The sequence below is a fragment of the Ochlerotatus camptorhynchus genome, unplaced genomic scaffold (genome assembly GCF_037179485.1).
Source record: "Ochlerotatus camptorhynchus isolate MF236.1 unplaced genomic scaffold, CSIRO-AGI_Acam_v1.1 ptg000014l, whole genome shotgun sequence".
In the NCBI taxonomy this organism is placed as follows: domain Eukaryota; kingdom Metazoa; phylum Arthropoda; class Insecta; order Diptera; family Culicidae; genus Ochlerotatus; species Ochlerotatus camptorhynchus.
In genome coordinates, this window is record NW_027040506.1 from 1,749,381 (window position 1) to 1,769,581 (window position 20,201).

The 20,201-nt window shown below is 40.6% G+C and overlaps 1 protein-coding gene and 1 pseudogene across 1 annotated transcript; one reads left to right on the forward strand and one right to left on the reverse strand.

The window, feature by feature from the left end:
- Positions 1-4,783: 4,783 nt before the first annotated feature.
- LOC135700991 (long form salivary protein D7L1-like) lies at positions 4,784-6,847 on the reverse strand. Its single transcript, XM_065221691.1, has 5 exons — positions 6,794-6,847; positions 6,583-6,729; positions 5,888-6,106; positions 5,635-5,829; positions 4,784-5,573 (listed from the first exon to the last, which is right to left on the reverse strand). Exons 1-5 carry the CDS (start codon positions 6,845-6,847, stop codon positions 5,280-5,282), a joined length of 909 nt encoding a protein of 302 aa, XP_065077763.1. The 3' UTR covers positions 4,784-5,279.
- Positions 6,848-7,431: 584 nt separating this feature from the next.
- Positions 7,432-8,348, forward strand: LOC135701106 (long form salivary protein D7L1-like; annotated as a pseudogene).
- Positions 8,349-20,201: the final 11,853 nt, after the last annotated feature.

Sequence of the window (20,201 nt, forward strand, 5' to 3'; positions counted from 1 at the left end):
GTATGAAAATGTAGTATTCTGAAAAAAAAAACTAATGACGTCGAGTAGTTGAAATGAAACGCAAAAAAAAAACAAAATTCGTGGTCTCTGGAAGACTTAAGATCTTCTCTCAACAGAATAACTTCAAAGCAAATGAGTAAACGAGAGGCCGCCGTAAAATATGGCATACCTAAAAGCTGCCTCAGAGCCGGTAAGGATATTGTTCTGGATCATAAAGCCGGTGGATTTAAGAAGACGTTTTCAATTGAATACGAAGAGCAGCTTGCGGATCACGTCACGAATTTGCCGAATAGATGTATGCCGCTTACCAAGAAGGAGTTTTTGAAACTGGCCTTTGATCCCGCGGAAGATTTTATTTTCCTTTATTATAGAGATTTTTAGCCATTGGCTAGTTCATCTCTTATCTCGCGGAAGAGCTGAAGGTCCCTAATCGCTTTAACACCGAAAAAGCCTAATAAGAGCTGTTGGGTTCAACCGTCCTCAGGTCCAGTTATTTTACTCAAATCTTGAAAATCTTATGTCCAGAATCTTCAATTGCGACGAATGTGTGCCGTAGCATGAGAAGGTTTTAGCTCGCAAAGCCGTTCCTCAAGTTGGTAAATTGGCATCTGCGGAATGTGGAAGAAATACTATATTACTACCTTTCAAAGGCATAATATGAATGCTAGGCTTATGATTAACGCCCCCGCAGAAAGCAAAGGAGTTGGTCAGCTAAAAGGTTGGATGAATGGGAATTTGTTTTTGCAATGGTTGGAACAATTTGTAAATTTTTCGCATACTTCAAAACAAACACCTGTTCTACTAATCCTTGGTGGTCACAGCAGCCATAAGACGTTAGAAGTGATTAACTTTTGCAGGGAACATTTTTGAGAATGGGTCACAAGCTTCAACCACTCGACCGGACTTTCATAAAAACGGTTCAAGAATACTTACCATGAACGCTGTGGTGTGACAGATCAAATGACATGAGGATTCAAAAACCAGTTCAATGGTATTCATTTTAAGTGGCCAAGTATGGGTACATGCTTGGTAACATCCAGCCTTGTTTTGGGTACCTCCGAGGAAATGGCTAGATTATGGCTAGGGTCAAATTCATCATGCGATACTTCAAATCGCATGATAATTCATCCATTACCCCACATCATATGACGACTTTTGTCGGAATTTATTTTTTGTTAGAAGGTTCAAGTATAATTATAATATATAAGCATAGGAGGGTTAATTCAGGTTTTCTAATAACATTTCGCAATTTCAAGAGCACACATCCAAAGTTTTACCAAACTCGGAAACTATTTGCATTATCGTGTATTTCAGTCGTTCGTTACATACCAAGCGAAAACGTAGTCATGTCGCGAAGCGTTATGGTTCTGAGATGACCCTGGAGGAATCGTTTTTTCTTACTGAGCAGAAAATCATGGGTTTTATCTCAAGCTCTCCGTTATGACTCTTAAAATGTATAATCACTGTCGGCACTTTCGATAGTCGGCTATCGAGAGCTTAAATTTCCTTCCCTATCCCTAGTTATGCTGAAGATGGGCGTGACCAGGAATAGTGACAGTGAATCTGGAATTCTTGTTTAGATTGGAATCAATGTTTACTCCCCAGCATTATTCTTGAAAGTAGTTTGACTGAGAATTTCAAAAGAATCGTGAGTTTCGCCATTATCCAATCTACGAAGTCATAACAACGCTAACGCTACATAAAGGGTGATACGGTCAAAATTTGGTCAATATCAACTTGACGTATTTCTTTCAATTTTGCATTTAAAAAACCTGAAAACCCCTCATTTTGAAGGTGTGTGTGTGTAGAATGTTGCTCCTATTTTGATTTTGGAATTCACTCTTCAGTTGTCAAAATGCCGTCCAAGCAAGAAGAGCAGCGTATCAAAATTTTGCTCGCGCATCGCGAAAATCCGAGCTACTCGCACGCAAAGTTGGCAAAATCGCTAAAAGTTGCCAAATCAACCGTTACAAATGTAATTAAAGTGTTTGGGGAACGTTTGTCGACAGCCAGGAAGTCTGGATCGGGGGGAAATCGAAAACCGGAAGCCGCTGAGACGACAAAGAGAGTTGCCGGTAGTTTCAAGCGAAACCCTAACCTCTCTCTCCGAGATGCCGCAAATAAGCTGGGTGTATCGTCTACAACCGTGCATCGAGCCAAAAAACGAGCCGGACTATCGACTTACAAGAAGGTAGTGACTCCAAATCGCAATGATAAACAAAATACGACGGCCAAAGCGCAATCCCGGAGGCTGTACACGACGATGCTGACGAAGTTTGACTGCGTGGTAATGGACGACGAAACCTACGTCAAAGCCGACTACAAGCAGCTTCCGGGACAGGAGTTTTATACGGCAAAAGGCAGGGGAAAGGTAGCAGATGTTTTCAAGCACATGAAACTGTCAAAGTTCGCAAAGAAATATCTGGTTTGGCAAGCCATCTGTACCTGTGGCTTGAAAAGCAGCATTTTTATAGCTTCCGGGACTGTCAACCAAGAAATTTACGTGAAAGAGTGTTTGAATAAACGTCTGCTGCCTTTCCTGAAGAAACACGGTTGTTCCGTACTGTTTTGGCCGGATTTGGCATCTTGCCATTACGGTAAAAAGGCCATGGAGTGGTACGCCGCCAACAACGTGCAGGTGGTTCCCAAGGACAAGAACCCTCCCAACACGCCAGAGCTCCGCCCAATTGAGAAATACTGGGCTATTGTCAAGCGGAACCTAAAGAAGACCAAAAAAACTGCTAAGGGCGAGCAGCAGTTCAAGGCAAACTGGCTTTCTGCGGCGAAGAAGGTGGACAAGGTGGCTGTACAAAATCTGTTGGCAGGGGTCAAGCGTAAGGCCCGGCAATTCGGATTTGGAAAAGCGGAAGCCTAACTGAATATTTTTCCTGAATTTTATACTAATTGAACTTGAAAAAGAAATTTAATTTGATTTTTTAAATAAACGATTTCACCGATTTACACGCGTTTTCCCTTGACCAAATTTTGACCGTATCACCCTTTAAGACGCTAACAAGCTATAAGCTATATCTTAAAATTCTCACCATCTACGAAGTCATGACATCAACGTGAAGTTCACACGTAGACTAGTGCCACGTAGTGAAAGAATTCTGAACCAACTAACCCACAAATTTGAAGACATTAATCACCTGAACAACTTTTCCCACGACGGAAACATTCTAAATGGTAAAGATCTCCAGATATATTTAAACAGGAAAATGACTTGCATATTAGTGTCGCATAGTGAGAAAATTCTGCACTACAATTGTCTATCCACCTTGACCGATTTTGTGCAATTTTGCCGACGACAGTAGTCTTTTATATGGTCAGGATCATGATATATTCCATGTCAACCTTACCCCGCATGATTTTTCTTTCATTATTTAATCTGCTTTTGATTCGTGATAAAACATCATCAAATGAAAGGGAAATATTCCAAAAATCGATGTAATTAGATTTTTTTTAAAGCTTTATTAAAGAGATTTTTAGCCTTATTTAGGCGGATGTAATTAGGGAAAGCACTCTAAAGATCAATAAACTAAATTTACCGCAGAAATTTTATACAGGTTTGGTTAAATTCAACAGTATAGCCGTCTTACCCCGTCGTCCCCTAATGCGAAAATGGACGCTAAATGGAATCATTTTTAACACACTCGGCTTCGCTTTACACTTAACATTTATAAAAAGATCTAGATTCTAGAAACTATTTGAACCTTCCCATGCAACACACATGTTGTATAACAGTTTTTATGATCTTTGTTTGACTGGTTTTGGTCGTATAGCAGCTTATTCAACATAATCCTATAAATTTGTGTTACTTGGACTGTCACATTAAACAAGGATAGGTATGGCTTGATTGATATTTAGGATTGGTGGAGTAATGGTGTTCCTGTTTGGATGATCTGCAAAAATATTTGCTTTAAGTCGCATTGATTAACTCTGATGTCGATATCAAAGCCGCCGGACATTCTTGATCGGGATTTAATCCGAGGACCGAGGACCGGGTGGAGCCTACCACCATTAGTGTTATCGAAAAATGTATAGCAAATGATATTTGAAGCAGTGGCGCTGGTGGTGTAGTGGTAAGTGTAACTGCCTCTTACTCCAAAGGACCTGGTTCAATTACCTTCGGAAGGGAAGTAAAGCCGTTTGTCTAGATGTGGGTGCTGCCTTCCTGGCGTCGGTAGCATTGGTACTCAGTACGGAAAACAAGATCGAAGGAAATCAAATCAAGGTACCTATAAAAAATATTTCAAGCAACTTTGCTGAAAACACCAAATTCCTAGCTCATATACTTTACGAGATGTATAGCGTTATAGAGGTTTTAAAGATTTTATAGAGGTTTTAAAGCATTATACAAGTCTCTTATAAAACCTAAATTGTAACTTGGGTTGATTGTTAAAGTCAAGCTAGATTTTTGATATTATTCGCACCTTCAATATATGTATTTGTGATACAAAAATACATACATTTGCTGAACGCTGCAACATGCTATTGCTTTAGAAAAAGTTAAATCTCATATAGACAAAAGTTTATATAATTTTTGGGCAGCAACACAATTATAGTTTCAGAAGCCTGTGCCATTTTGCACCGGAAGAAGTTATTCTTATTTTAGGATAACATTTTATTTCAAGAAATAGCTCGTTAAAATTTTTATAAAAACAAGTTTTTTAACTTACAAAATATGTTTGTGGAAATCTTGTTAAAAAGTTGTTCTAAAAATTAGAAAAAAACGACCAAAACTTTTATTCTAAGTTGTGCTACGATTTTGATCCATGCTGAAGTGCCCGAAAATACGTGATTTTAAAAACAGTGTGTATATTTTTTTCTGAAAAGGCAATCCAGTTTCCTTCCACTTTGTCTCTAACGTCCTTTTGTTTAGAAGAGCTTTTTTCGTACTATGATTTATTAAAACATATCTAATATTCCATTTTGAAAAAAATAACCGAAATTTTTAGAACTGTGAGAAATCAAATCTAATATTTGTTTATTTTTTTGCTATCTGGGCTGCTCTGCTTTTAAAATTGATTGAACGTGGTGGGTTATTTGTAAAATCTTCTTAGATTTCAGCCTTTTTGATGTATAGAAAGCCAATAATAATAGCTGAAAATGCACATGAATCCTGATGAATGTAAGTGTAAAAAGTTAAATTATTGTCTAAAAATTGATATTCAATGAATAAAAGTTAACAAATGCCACGTCAAATTAAATTTTCGTCATGAAAATATAATGAATCTATGTTTAAATCAGTGAATTATCCATACATTCATCATTTGATGTTACGCCTTGGGACACTGCATGGCATCAAGTTTCTTCACTTGGGCAGCAACCGCAGTTTTGTCGTACTTGCGAACCTTTGGAATGTTGTATCTATAATCCATGGATCGGACTTCCCTGTAGTCCACGGCTTCCTTGTAGTCTTCGACAACCTCGGAGTCCATCAAACATTTATAGTAATGACGAGCCAGTGGCAACGGATCCTTTGGCTCCGAAGATTTACACTTCGCCAACACCTTGTCCAATCGTCCTGTATCTTTCCCGGCTAACTTAAAGTCCCGTTTGAGTTCCGACGGCTTGAAAAAAAAAGCGACTATATTAAAAATCTTCCTTTGTCGCTGTCAACAAAATAAGTACATCAAACTTATCATCCTTGGTGATGTAACGCAATCCTTTGTAGACGCATTGAACGCGCTTCTTGTAGATTTCGTTGTCCAACACCTTGAACTGACGCATTTCACATATCTCCTTCCGGTTGGGGGAACCAGGTGGATAGAATTTGTTTTCACAGAAGTGGAAAATTGATTGGCCTGGTTGTTTGATTTCAGCACCCTATCGAAAAATAATTCTTATTGATATGATCTCAAGATAGTAACGGTATGGTGCTTGCCAGTTCATCGTAAATCTTTTTTGATTTTTCTAAATTTTCATGGAACAAGTTTAGAGAAGTTATTTTGTACTGTTTAAGTATCGTTGAGAAAACTCCATAAACTGCCTTACAAGTGTTCTCCGCTGTCGGCAATTTGTTCACTGCATCTGCGTAGGCATCCGCTTCCTCCTTTGGCACCAAATCAGGGTACTTTTCCTGTTGCTTCGTGATCAATTCAGCCTGTCAAGTTGAGAAGCAATTCGGGTTAACCACGTTTTAGGCTGTTTTTTAAAGTGGGTTTTCCCCTAAAGTTGCATTAGGTGCGTTTCATTTTTAACGATATGTCAAAATTTGTACAACTTAAGACGTAATTAAAATCACATTTTTAGTCTTGGGTGGAAATCCAGAATTTAAAATTAATTTAAAATAGCATACTGAGATTTCATATATGCTTTCCAAACATTTAAAAAAAAAATAAGCCTGTGAATTCATCAATCTTAGATGTTCGCTTTATACGCGGCTCATATCCCACATTTTTTATTACTATGGTCGCTTTAATACTTGTCCGGGTTAGCAATACTCTCACGCCAAAGTCACGAGTTCATGGAAGTTAAACACTCCGCTGGAGTCAACACCCCCCCCCCCCCATATATCCCCCTTGTAAAAAACGACTCAAGGTGTATTTTGATAATGACAAATTTTAACAGCAGAAATACCTCAAACTTTTTGGTCCCCGGATTGTACAAACCCAATTTTTCAAGTATACACTTGATTAAACAATCCTTTTTTCCAGCATAGTCCTCCAGGCATCGAGTGTTTATGAATAATGCTTCTTCTGGGTCCAATGCCTCCAACGAGACAACCTATTCATCAAGCAAATTTTTTTATCGGATGGCATGTAATAAGGGCGAATCTATTTCAAATTACCACACTTAACCAGCTGAAAATAGCAACTACTTCAAGACACTTTGCAATAATCATGTTTTGTTCTTACGATGAACCTAACTACGTACTCCCTTGATTCTTGATATTTAAACTGATTGTTGATGGTGCCAATCATAATGTACAAACTTAGTACAAGTGTTGGTTGTGATATCCATGCAATTATTTGATCTCTATTTGATTATTCAGTACAGTACAGCTGCGAGGCAGTTTCTTGCCATGCAATTGGCATATCCAATGGGTGCACAATGGGAAACTTATCATCTCATTTTGGGAAATTTTGTAAATATTCTAAAGGGGCTACTGGTGGCAGAAAAACTAGCTGACTCGGAAAACGACGTTCTGTCTAGTTGATTGAAATAAACACATCGGGGCCCAAACGACCAACACAAAAAAGATTCTAGCAAATTCGTCAATTCGTTCTCGAGTTATACTATGACATACGATCCTCATTTCATTTTTATTTATAGAGGTTAGCCTGAAAGCCTCCTTAATAAAGAAACAACAACAACGACTATTTAAAGAGATGAAGCACATTGCTGTCCCAAAAAAAATGAAAGAATGAATAAGTTAAAATAATTTGGACAGGTATTCCAAGAAAATTCTACCAAGAATCCAATTGCATGCTGAAATTACAACCGTCTGATATCCCAGCTACCCACTGTTACATCAAATGCATGCTGGAGAAGATTGGCTTCCTCGAGCCCGGGGGATAATAGATTCAAGGTATAATTGTACCTCAAATGACCTTCTGATCAAAGCGATGATATCGATTTAATCTAAATGGTGTTAGAGTGGTTCAACAATGGAAGACAAACCATGAATACTTATCCGCTGACCGGGGGAAGGTGCTCAAAGTGTTTAATGCGTACAAAGATGTCCACACGGGGTACCTCGATACACTCAAAGCCACCCTTTTTGACGATGGACCGTCCACTGAGAAGTTCTACAAAGATAAGGTTCGATTGAAGCTTTCGCTTTAATGTCGCTTTAATGTGAACATCTCAGGGTAACCAAATCAAACAGTTTGTGTTCTGTGAGAATGTAAACTATCCGGCTGGTAGTGCCAAACGAAACCAAAAACTATGCAATACCAGGAAGTACGAACTGGGAAATGGTGAAGAGTTTAGTAATCACATGGCATGTATTTTCAAAGGACTGCGATATTTGACCAAGAAGAATGAGCTAGATATAGGTGATAAACTTCCTTTCATCAGGTTAATCTGAAATCTACCCATCTCTCAGGTTAACGACACCGTTAGAGATTTCCTGCTGGTGGGTAAGAAACCGGATGCCATGAACGCCACTCTACAAAGTACAAAGGTAGCCTGATGCAAACCGATACGTGGCCATGGCAAAACACTACTGCAAATGTCTGCTGGATGATCCAAAAGTGGTGGGTGATTACAATGAAGCATTTGATTATCGCGAAATTAGCTTCCAGAACTACATGTACCGACATAGCAGCAGTAAGAAAACCTATGAGAAAGGTGTCGTTAGAAAGATGGTGGACAAAATTGATGAGAAGCAGTGTTCATAGGTCGAACACTGGATACCTGCCACTCAGTATTATGGTTGGGAATCAGTGCAGGTTTAAAATCATTGAAAAGATGAATGTGAACTCTATTTTTATAACATACAAAAAAAAAACAATGATTTTGTATTGTGATATCGAAACTCATTAATCGAATTAATATTCCGATCGGCATTCCACCCAGTAACCAATCAATCTTCCTCATGACTCGACAATATTCGGCGTTCTTGCATCGCGTAAAATATCGGAAACACCTATTGCCAACTTGCATATTATATTGGATGTCTGAAAACAACGCCCAAGTGATGCAATATGTCAGCAACAGACTGCTGAAGCAGCAGTAATATTTCGGAAAGTCATCCTCGACGTGTGGCAAATTATAATGTTACTACTCGGAGGTGCGTCCCCGGCAATGGTGCAGACAAGGAAGCTCTGCTCCGGTGGTTTCAAGTGGCGCCAATTTATCTGCGGGACGTCCCAGAATATTACTCCGTGGGCAGCAAATGTGCAGAAGGAGGGAGTTAGGGAAAAACTCCTAACAGTTTTGTAAAACAAATCCTAATTTGAGGTAAACAGAGCCTTAAATGGAGGTGAGATTAGATGAGATAAGTTTCTGTTCGTTTCTTTGTTTGTTCCACCTTAGCACCTTATTAATTATTTCGATCCTTTCTTTTCGGTAAGAGATTCGTGCTGGTGTAAGTGGAATTTGGCTTGCTCGCAGGTAGGCACAACCTAGGAGGAGACAACTGGGGTATAGACTTTGATCAATCTTTTTATCCAGTCGCTAATTGGTTGAATTTCGAGTTTATGATTGTTTTTTTTTTAAATATGTACAAAACTACTATCAGAACCAGTGCTGAGATTTGTCATTGTCATTGACAGACTTTCGCGTGATATTGACAAAATTGTTTTTCACATAGTCACTAATATACTTGATCCTCAAAACAGCCTTCGTCAAAATCTCATTATTTTTTTTAGTCAATGACAAAGATTCATCTCGTAACAAAAAGTGTAATTTTGTGCACTCTGTGACACATTATTGTTATCCGAGCAGGTCAGGATCAAAATAAGTGTTCACTTTAATGGCAACATGTCTAAATAGAGCTGGAATTAGGGCGAAACCGCTTTTGTAAACAATGACTTCTCTCGATGTTTTCTAGGAATTCAAGGCACGTCCACGCAAATCAGCATAAGCATCGGGTAGGGGAAGTCTTCTTCTATCCCATGATGAAGTTAATTTGCGTGGGCGAGCCTTAACTTTCTAGAAATCACTGAGAGAAGTCATTGTTTACAAAACCTGTTACGCCCTAATTCTAGCTCTATCTAGAATAATTGTTCTGCTCAAGTCATTTAATTTCGTTACAAATTAAGCTAATAAAAAATCTGCACATATTCTTCACTGACACCATTGTCACTGACAATTGGCATCGTTTGCTTTGACAATGACTGTTAGCTCAAATGAGTGACGAAAGCAGAATTTTGAATATCGCCGTGTATTGTCGAGATTTTGAAGCACTCTGTTACAAACAGGAGAGTATAGAAGCGAATGAAGCACCTGCAAAGAAGAATAAAAAGAAGCTAAATGCCCTGTCTTGTCTTAGGGCACAACGTTCGAGATGAGACTGCAATGTTAGCACTGCAAGGTGTGGATCACCGCTGCGCAGGAGTCTGCCCTGTCGGGACAGGATATTTTGATTTCAGATTAGAATGTCATTATCACTAAACTGTGATCTTTGTGGCAAGAATTGCACGTGCTTTGATTGTATCTTATGATGACGACGTGCAAAAAAAAATCGTTGGTCTCCCAAGGAATACCAGGAATCTTAATCAAACATGGTAAGGTGATAACAAAGTCGCTTCCTTCCACGTATTCGAAACGACCTGTGGGTTTCCCTTGTGTAATGATTCGAAACCACACGCATCTGGTAGTTTATGCTGCATGGAACCCTTCGAGCCAATGCGCAAAAGACGCAAGGTGGTTAAATAGAAGCGTTTTTATGCTGGGAAGAATTGAGCTGTTTGATAACAAGAATGTCTTGTGTTGGTGACGTCTAGTGGTAGAGCTAAAGGATCTCCGTTTCCCCCTTTAAAACGATTTATATTCTTCACCGGCGATAGGTAAACACAATTGTGTAAACATTACCGTTCCAGAAACTCGTCAGCCAATGGAATATCTGTTTGTGTGGTGATAAATGTATTCAAATCAAGTAGGGTGAGGGAGCTTTGTGGCGGATGAGCTAATGTGTTTGGTAACCTGATGCAATCGATGCGGTTATGATGGCAAATGGCGATGCTAAAATAACTCAAGTGAGTCAGTTGAAGTTGGTGGGAAAGTCCTTGCGATGCGTTCGTATTTCTATTTTTATGATGACTGTTTATTTATTTCGTCAAGCAAAAGTAGACTACAATGGTTAGAGGGTGATTCAGAATAACTGTCACCATCTTGATAAATATGCAATTCTCAATGGGCAAAATGGGTATTTGTGCAAGTATTTTTGTTTTAAGGTGTGTATAAATATCAGCTTGTATCGATAGTACACACTTCGAAAAAATCATGTAAATTTAGGTGCTCTGAAAGTGACATATACGAGCGTCAATTTTGACATAAATTTGAGTCATAACAGACGCGAAACATAGCTCAATCAAACGTACTTTTCGTCAAGCAACGAAATGTTCAGTCTCGGAGCACTTAATATTACATGACAAGTTTGTTTACGTCTCATCTTTTATGTCAAAGGCAAGATTCCGTCACGTGTAAAATTAGTTATTTCTAAGCGTGTATGATTTGAAATTTCATTTTCGATTTCAAGCAGCCATGGACGATAAAATGGAGCATGGCATAAATTTGTATAAAATCGTGTGTTATCTTTTAGAAACTGAAATTTCATTTATTTTTCGCATCATTATAGAGGTACAAAGGAACCATGCTTGAAACTCCATTCAATATCAGAGCTTAGATGCATTGCCAGGACTCAAAAAGAGCTTAAGATAAAGCGTGCGTGCCAGCTGCGTTTAATTTTCGTGATAAATGTGGCTGGTAATTAAGGTAAAGAGAGAGAGAGAGATTTGAATTTAAGTATGTTAAGTGGAAGATTGTATAGGGGAAATGGATGTACTGTTAGCCTCAATGCCCCTAATTTGGGCCCATACCTAAATTCAGCAATCGACTAAAGTTTTAATAGCATCCAAAAATATCCATTAGTACCGTCTCAATGACGCGTTCATCTAGATAAAACTGATAAATAGCAGATTTTTAGCGATGGGCTCAATCTTAGATTTATAGGCCAACATTAGAGCCATTTCCCCTATGTAGTATATCTTCAATATCAAAAATTCATGCAAGCGTTCTATCGATATGACCATTTTTAAAAGTGATAGTTGATAGTGCTATGACATATGGTTGTCTTAAGTAATTAAAAAGGTATAATTAAAACAAAAAGCAGGGCATGTTCTAGTTCAGGACAGTCTTCTGATAAAATCAGTTAAAGGCACATTCAAGTCAAACGCCAGGGTAGATGACGAAACGCGTTAGTGGCACCGGTGACGTGATAACCTCCCACCACAGCAGCCCTGGGTTCAATATCCTGTGAAGAGCCGGCGCCGTCGGTATGTTCTGAGGCATAGTATCTCTGATCACGCCTTCCTTCGGAAATGAAGTAAAGCCGTTGGTCCCCGGTTAGGAAGGGTTCAAGTGTGGGAGCTGCCTCCCTGGCGTTGGTAGCATTGGTGCTCAGCACGGAAAACAAGATCGACAGAATACAAATCAAGAAAAAAAAAAAAGTTGGAGGGTGGTATACAAGGCACGACCGCATTGTTGACGTAGGACTACGGAATTTTTGTTCGATTTTCTAGTTTGTGGAGTTCATGAGTAACCTACGGTAGGGTAGGGTAGTGTAAGAATGCGTGAGTGAGCTACGCCAAATTGTCGATCAAATGCATTGTTTATAAAACCTGACACCTTCGAAAAAAGTAATCAAGAATTCTTCCTTCTATGGCTCCTGTACATAAGGCGCCTAAACCCTGAGTGATGCCTCATAGCATTGTCCAGCTCGACTGTCTGACTGAATAAGTGGAAGCGATTTGACAGACGTGATGAAGATTTCCGTTACTCTTCTTCTCTCTCTTCCCTCTGTAAAATGTTATGACCGAGCTCCGACTTGCTCCACTGTCAGACTGGGACTGATGGTAGCGGTGGATGCGATTTGACAGAAGCATTTTGGAAACGACATCCTTTTCCGCTGTTCTTCCTTTCCCTCCAGCGTTTCCATGCATCGTTTTCAGAAAAAAATCTGGACCAGTAAAATATAAAATCTGGTAAAATCTGGAATGCTCCAAAAAATCTTCTTTTTAACATAATGCTATTGAAATCAAACTGATTTGCCAATCTCCCATAAAAATAAGTCAGTATGATCATCTGGAATTTATTTAAAGTACTAAAATGGCTATAAATTACATGTTTAAATAAATTATATGAAGCAAATAACTTGTTAGCATTGCTAAAATCATCCAAAAGTTGAAGAGTATTGACAGGGTGTGCCCAAAAGGTTCAAAAATCCATTACACAGCATTTCAAAAATTGAGTAAAATGGGGGTAAAAAAACAGCAGAAAATATGGTTAGAATTGTTTTTTAAACTGTAACTTTTTTTTTAAAAATGAGAAGCAAAGAATCCAGGAAATTTGATGGTATGGATTTTTGGAACTAATAGTCGATGTAGTCTTTACTATTTGATGCAGTATCAGAATTTAAAGATTTTATTTGTTCTAAATAATTCTAATATTACTCTGAGGTTGATCAGATTTACAGTTTAATTCTTGACATCATACAACACACAACACCCAGCAGACCAGTAGGCAATTTTATTTTAAAGCAAAATTCACCGGGCTGAAGTGGGAACCATCAACATTTTGCATAAGAATAATGTTATTATATTACTTAGACTTCAACTCAGGATTTTGCAATGATTCTAAATTCCGGAATTTATATTTTCCCTGTGTCCCAGATCATGAATTTGTTTGTTTGTCTGAATTTACTTGGAACTCTCCACAGGATATCTTCGCCTTTTTTTTAGTTGAATTTGAATCATCCTAGAATTCCATCATATTTATTTTCTTTATTCCCCTAAAATTATCTTGAAAACATCTAAACTTTTCCGGTAGCATTCTAAGAGTTCTTAGAATTACCTCTTGAAATCTCTTATAAATCACTCTCCAATTGCACAACTTCCTCAAATTGGTAATAATTCCCAAGAATTGGCTCAATGGTGTCCATTTTTCTCTATGAAATTCTTAAAATATTATTAACTATTTCCTTGGTACACTCTTCAGAATGACCGTCACACTTTTCTCAGACTTATACTTTGTAGGTAAGATTAGAATTATTTTGAAATCCTTTTCAGTATTACCAAAACGGTTTTGAAAGTCTCCCAGAAATTACGCTTAAAATTTTATTAAAATTAATCTCCATAGAAACATTGGACAGAATTCCATTGCAATTATTCTCACGATTCGTATCAGCATACTCCATCATAAGAATTTTCTGTAATTTCTCTTCCAGATTGTATTTCCTTTATTGACAAAATGTCCTTGCAATTGTCATAAGAATTGACAAGACAATTGACACCGTCTTCAACCAGAGGTTGCACATACTGAATATTTAACACTAGACAACCCATTAGAACAGTAGGGAAATTTCAGGTTGCTAAAATTTGCACCGTCTGGAGCTGGAATCGAACCCTCACTTCGTGGCACTCACAATACGCCTAAATGATGGGTGACGCCGCACGACCCCGAAGCCCACAATGATGGATGTAATTCTACTCAGAAGTAGCTTGAAAATCTCGTTTGATTTTACAAAGAATTCACTCACACTTAATTGTGAACTATTTTCAGAATTACCTTGAAATTCCAGTAATGTCCAACGTTGATGGCCTTTAATAATTAAAGTAGCAAGTTTTGCTTTTTATTGAGACCATTCTGGAAGCAATCTCCTTGTTCAGATTGGCCATTTCACGTTTCCTCGCTAGATCTCCAGTCCTCTGAAACTGGCGTCTACGAACATTTCTCAGGCGAATTAAGAGTTGGGTGTGGGAATCAATAGCAATAAACTTACCCCTCACAGGAACTCGTCGGACGCACGCCTCGTCAGCCACGGTTATGGCTTGGTGGAGTACTTCCAACGCTCGGTCGATGTCCTCCACGGAGTCAAGCGGCGGGTTGTCGATGATGTGCCTGTCTACCACGCGTCCAAACTGGGCCCAGTTTACGCGATGGTAGTCCTTGCGCAGGCTTGGAGCAGCAGCTACGTTGTATCCCAGTTCAGCCACTACCGGTTGATGGTCGGAGCTGAGTTCGTTTAAGGCTACCGGCTTGGACAAGCCGGTATTTGAAAGAAACAGGTCTAGCGTCGATGGGTTGCCTGCCGGTGAGATGAATGTTGGCTCGTCCGAGAACCAAACGGAGTACAGCCCATGCTGCGAATGGTCGAACAGCAGACGACCGTTCTGGTTCTGCTGGTAGTTCCGCCATGCCTCATGACGAGCATTCAGATCTTCTCCAACAACGAAGCGGGAACCGGTACGGGTGATGGTGGACAGGTCCTTCTTAAATTTAGCCGCTAGTCCACTGCTGGCGGCACACTGTCGAGGGCAGTAGACGGCGATGAACTGGACGTATCCAGTCGACGACTCCACCTCCACACCAAGGGCCTCGATGATAGAGGTGCGAATATGGGACAGAGTGTGGTATTTTATTCCTTTCTTGACGACGATCGCAACATCACCCCCCCTGGAGCTGGTGCGATCAAGCCGGATAATGTTGTGGTCAGGCAACCAGAAGCTGTCGCCGGACTTTAGATGGGTCTCGGTTAGAAGGCCCACGTCGATGCTGTGCTTGCGGAGGAAGTCGGCAAGCTCAATCTCTTTTGCTCTTACAGAGCAAGCATTCCAGGTGACGATAGTTAGCGGTTTATACGCCATACTGGATGATGAACTTACCGAGCACCTGGATCTGTTCGGGCTTATTGCGGCACTTACGAAGAGCACCGGACATGTTGACGAAAATTTCCATCAGTTCATCCGCTGAGAACAGATCGGGGTTGTAGTTTTGCGCTGTTGGTTGTCTCCAGAATCCAGGGGGGGTGGAGAGCTTTGGCCAGCAAAATCACCGGAAGCTTCTTGAGGGGGGGCGGGTTGCACCCGCGAATTCGCTTGCCTTTGCTGGGGAGCACGAAGAGGCGGAAAATCCTCCGTCCTGAATGATGGGGTTTTGTCCTTCTTGCGTCCTGGTTGATTGTTGCTTGACGCCTGCTTTCGGATGCGTTTGAAGTCCTCGCGTTTGGAGCACTGTCTGTCGGAACCTTGATGTGCACCACCACAGTTAGCGCATTTTATCGCCACGGCTCCATCCGCAGGGCAGTTGGAAGTGGCGTGTTCTTGAGCGCAGTTGCTGCAGCGTGGCTTGATGTTGCAGTTGCGGGTACCGTGTCCAAAATTGAGGCACCTCATACACTGCGTTACGTCACGATGGCCGCCACGGTATGGCTCCCACCGTACGATGATGGAGCAGATTGATCGGATGGCTTGTAGCGCATTGAGCGTCACTGTCCCTTTCTGGAAGTGCACCAGGAAAAGACAATCCGGGTACGTCTTCACGTTTTCGTCTCTCCTTGTCATTCGGAAGACAGCGATTGGGGCAAGCTTGTACCGGTTGATTTCAGCTTCGACCATCTTGGGGTCGAAGTTTGGTAGACCCCTGATGACTACCTTGAAGGGCTTCTCACCGGGGATGTCGTGCGTGAAGACGCCTTGGTATCCTTCAGATGTTTCACGGCCACTTCGTACTCCGCTTTTGTTCGGAGCATCACCTTGGTGCCGATCCTGCCGAGCTCAAACTCAGCTGCAACGCCCAGCGATGATAGATCGCCAATCAGCGTGTTGAGTGGGACTTGCTTCACCACCAGTGGAGGAAGCTTCATTTTTGCTGCACTCGGGGTGGCAGCAGTTTCGTTGTCGACGGCGTCGGCAAAATCACCAATGACGCTGACGTTCGTCGCGGTGGCATCGTCCCGTCCACTCGCACCATCGGACTGGCCTTGATTTTTCTTCCTCTTCTTAGACCGCTTCACCGTGGCTGAGGTGGGATTCCCTACATCGGTGGGAAGAGTAGCGTACCTATTCGAAATAGGTACACTCAAGCTACCCTCACTGCTGTTCTTCTTCTCCGTTTTCTCTCGGAGCCTGCTCCGGGAGCGCTGTCTTCCCATCACACGAAGCGACCGACACTACTGACGACGCGATTAAACTGCGTATGTTTGGAACAAACTAGAAACTTTAGAACAACTCGACAGAGCGAGCAAAGACCGAACTGTACTGCTTGACGTTCAAGCAGAGAATGATAGTGGAAGCGATTTGGCAGACCCTTTTGTAGAAGAAAATTTTGGCTGCTCTACCTCTTCCACTATTCTTACGTTATCAGTTTTCACCGAGCTCTGATCAGATCGACCGCAACGTTAAATGCTTGTGCGGCTTCGGCTTGTGTCATAGGGATCAACTTTCTGATGGCTGTGTTAGGGGTGAGCACCTTGCGGTCGAAGAAAGTTTATGGGAAATTTGAATATTTCCATTTTTCTTCATTGTTAACTATTTAAATATTTAACAATTATAATGTGTGACATACCACACACATTTCATAACACTGGTTTGCGACACGAATTCGGTCAAATTAGTTGAAACTGACCGTTTTGGGTAGAATCCATGCTGATCCGTGGAGTTGTAATTTTTACAAGAGCTTAAGAGCGCCTCATTGACGATGATCTCGAATACTTTGGAGTAGCAACATAAAGATGTGATGCCTCTGTAATTCTGTACATTCATTTTATCGCCTTTCTTGTGGACGGGGAACATACAGGAAAATTACAACGTCTAAATAAATTTACTCTCCTGTAGTGACAGATTAAATAGCTTCACCAAGGGAGTGAGCAACGACTCCAAACACAGCTTCAGAGAGTTTCAACCTTTGAAGAGCTAGATTAACAGTATGTTCACTGATGTGAAATGGACGGAGCTCAAATGCATCTCTTGGAGAATCGCTCATAGCAATTGTGACTTGATTTGGTTACGCCGAAGATTCACTGAACGAGCTCATGAAATGGCATTTCTCCGGTTCAGATTTAGCGGTTTGCTCGCCGAGATAAACTGACAATGGCAAACCAACTTCGTTTTCTTTAGAGTTTACACACGACCAGAAACGCTTTGGATTTCTGCGAAGAGATGATGGCGTATGGAAGCCATATCGTCGTTACAGAAATGTGTTGTATTTCTTATAATCGTTACTTGTGCGGTTGAACTTCTGCTTCGTAATGTACGAAATATTCTGGCAGTATCTTCTTAGCGATTTAACCCTATACCGTTTCTGTCGACGCAAGTGATTGTTAGACTATGGTGGTTTTGGTGCAGGACGGACAATAGGTACAAATTCAGCCATGCTATCCCAACTCATTTGATTGAAATATTCCACGGCATCGTCAACACATCCAGCTGAGTCTTATGGTCACCATTGATCTGCGTGAGGCCATGTAAAACGAAACCGTCGATAAGCGTTGAACTAGCGGCCATCGTAGACCCATCGTACGACTTACTCCACTGGAGCAAAGGCTGGTTATAGTCGATGTTGATGTCGATTCGATCAAATGCTTTACTGAAGTCAGTATGAAAAGTTTCCATTGTCCATTGTGTTAAGAATGATGGTTACAAATTCATGAAGATTAGAATTAGTTGCACGCAAACTAAAAATCTATTACATTCAATATTAGTTGCATTTTCTATTATCCTCCACAGCCAATCCCGCAGCAAATGACATAAGTTGACCTCGCAGTCGATGTTATAAACACCTCCTCCAAATTTGGACCAAATCGAAAGAGGTTAATTATACTATTGTATTTTGACGTAGGATAACATCTTTCGGTAACATAACGGTAACGTTACGAAAAGTGGCCAAGTTTGACCACCTATAACTCTGTCAATAGCAGATGGATTTTAATTCTAAAAAAGCCAATCGATTAGAATTTTTTCTACAAATCTGCTTAAATGGACACTTTATCAATTTTCAATATCTATTGAAAAATACACCAATGTCCAACTGTTGCATTGGTAATCAATATTATCAACGATGCGAAAAGCGCTTTCCCTAATACAGATTTCAAAATCGAATTCCATCCGGTCTCGCCAAACGGTGCTTATTCAATCAGCGTATGTGGAGGTGTCCAATTGGTCGTCATCAGCAGCAGCAGTGATTTCAGCGCATGGCATTGAACATTGTTCTGCAGTACACAACGAAAGGCTGCCAGCAATCTGCAAGCTGCAGCCCACAAGAGCATCCATTCACCGACGAAGGAGGAAAAAGCTGCACTGCTACTGATCGGATTCAGTAGCTCTTCGTGAGCCACTGTGGGTCACTATGCCAAGCGCGTCACCCTCGTTCCAAACAACATACAGCTCACCAGCCTCATCTGTGTTGAACATCTTAATAGCTCAACATTACTCAACCATCACGTCACGACAAAACGGTTCTTTTCACCATGAATTTGTTAGTGTGTATTTCCTGGACATTTGTCAAGGTTAAATGTCAGTTCCCATAAGTTTAAATATTACATAGGGGAAATGGATGTAATGTCGGCCTAAATGCCATTATTTGGACCCATACATAAATTCAGCAATCGACTAAATTTTCAATAGCGATAAAAAATATCCATTAGTACCGTCCTAATGACGCGTTCATCTAGATAAGATTTTTGGCCAATCTTAGATTTATAGGCCAACATTAGAGCCATTTCTCCTACCATGTATTTTTGAGGCCCTGCGCTTTGGTCAGATAGCGTATAGGGCGTTGTTGAGCCAATTTGGTCGTGGCACATTTCGAGTATGAGAGAGTGATTGCAGTTTGCTCAAACGTGTCTGAGTAAAATGCACGTATTTCGATGATTACCCGTAGTTGTTACAGTGAAGATATACACCCATGTTCTCGTTTTTGTCTGGACGTGTTTGTCATACAGAAACATTTTTATTTGATTTTGTATGGTGGATGGTTTTCGGGCGTCGACGGGCATATGGGTGATAATATTAAGTTTACGTTAGGATAACGTTGAAAAATTGAGAAATGTATCGCTTCAATTGGAGAAGCACTTCAATTCGCAACCGATGAACCATTCTGACGTACGCGTGAGTACCAAAGTAACCATATAATCACAAAATAACTTTTAATTGAGGTTCAGAGTGAGAAAATGTCACTGAGATATGATTAGTTGGGTATTCAGATGACTATTACTTTAAAAAACTAATCCTGGTTGTATCTCTTTTTCGTTTGAATGTAACACTATTTGTTATTACTAACCGTACCGAGCAACCGGACAAACTGACGCGATTGGTCAAGGCAACGATGGATCGAGTGATGTGCGTTGTTCAAGTATCGGGGACACTCTCGAGTCTCTTTGAATCTCGAAGGGGGTTACGGCAAGGTGATGGACTTTCGTGTCTGCTATTCAACATCGCGTTAGAAGGTGTGATCAGAAGAGCTGAGATATACACGAGTGGCACGATCTTCAGGAAGTCCATCCAGCTTCTTGGCTTCGCCGAGGACATTGACATCATGGCACGGAACTTTGAGACGATGGCGGAAACGTACATCAGACTGAAGGCTGAAGCTAGGCGGATTGGACTTGCCATCAACGCATCAAAGCCAAAAAATACATGAAAGGAAGAGGTTCTAGGGAAGACAATGTTAGCCTCCCACCTCGAGTTCAGATTGACGGTGACGAAATCGATGTGGTCGATGAGTTCGTGTATTAAGGCTCACTGGTGACCGCC

What these genes read in the sequence shown, in the direction of transcription:
- LOC135700991 (XM_065221691.1), bottom strand. Translation starts at nt 6,847, where the DNA reads ATGATTATTGCAAAGTGTCTTGAAGTAGTTGCTATTTTCAGCTGGTTA. An exon ending in TTTTCAGCTGGTTAAGTGTG is followed by an intron (nt 6,730 to 6,793) that starts GTAATTTGAAAT and finishes CTTGATGAATAG; the next exon opens with GTTGTCTCGTTGGAGGCATT. An exon ending in CGGGGACCAAAAAGTTTGAG is followed by an intron (nt 6,107 to 6,582) that starts GTATTTCTGCTG and finishes TCAACTTGACAG; the next exon opens with GCTGAATTGATCACGAAGCA.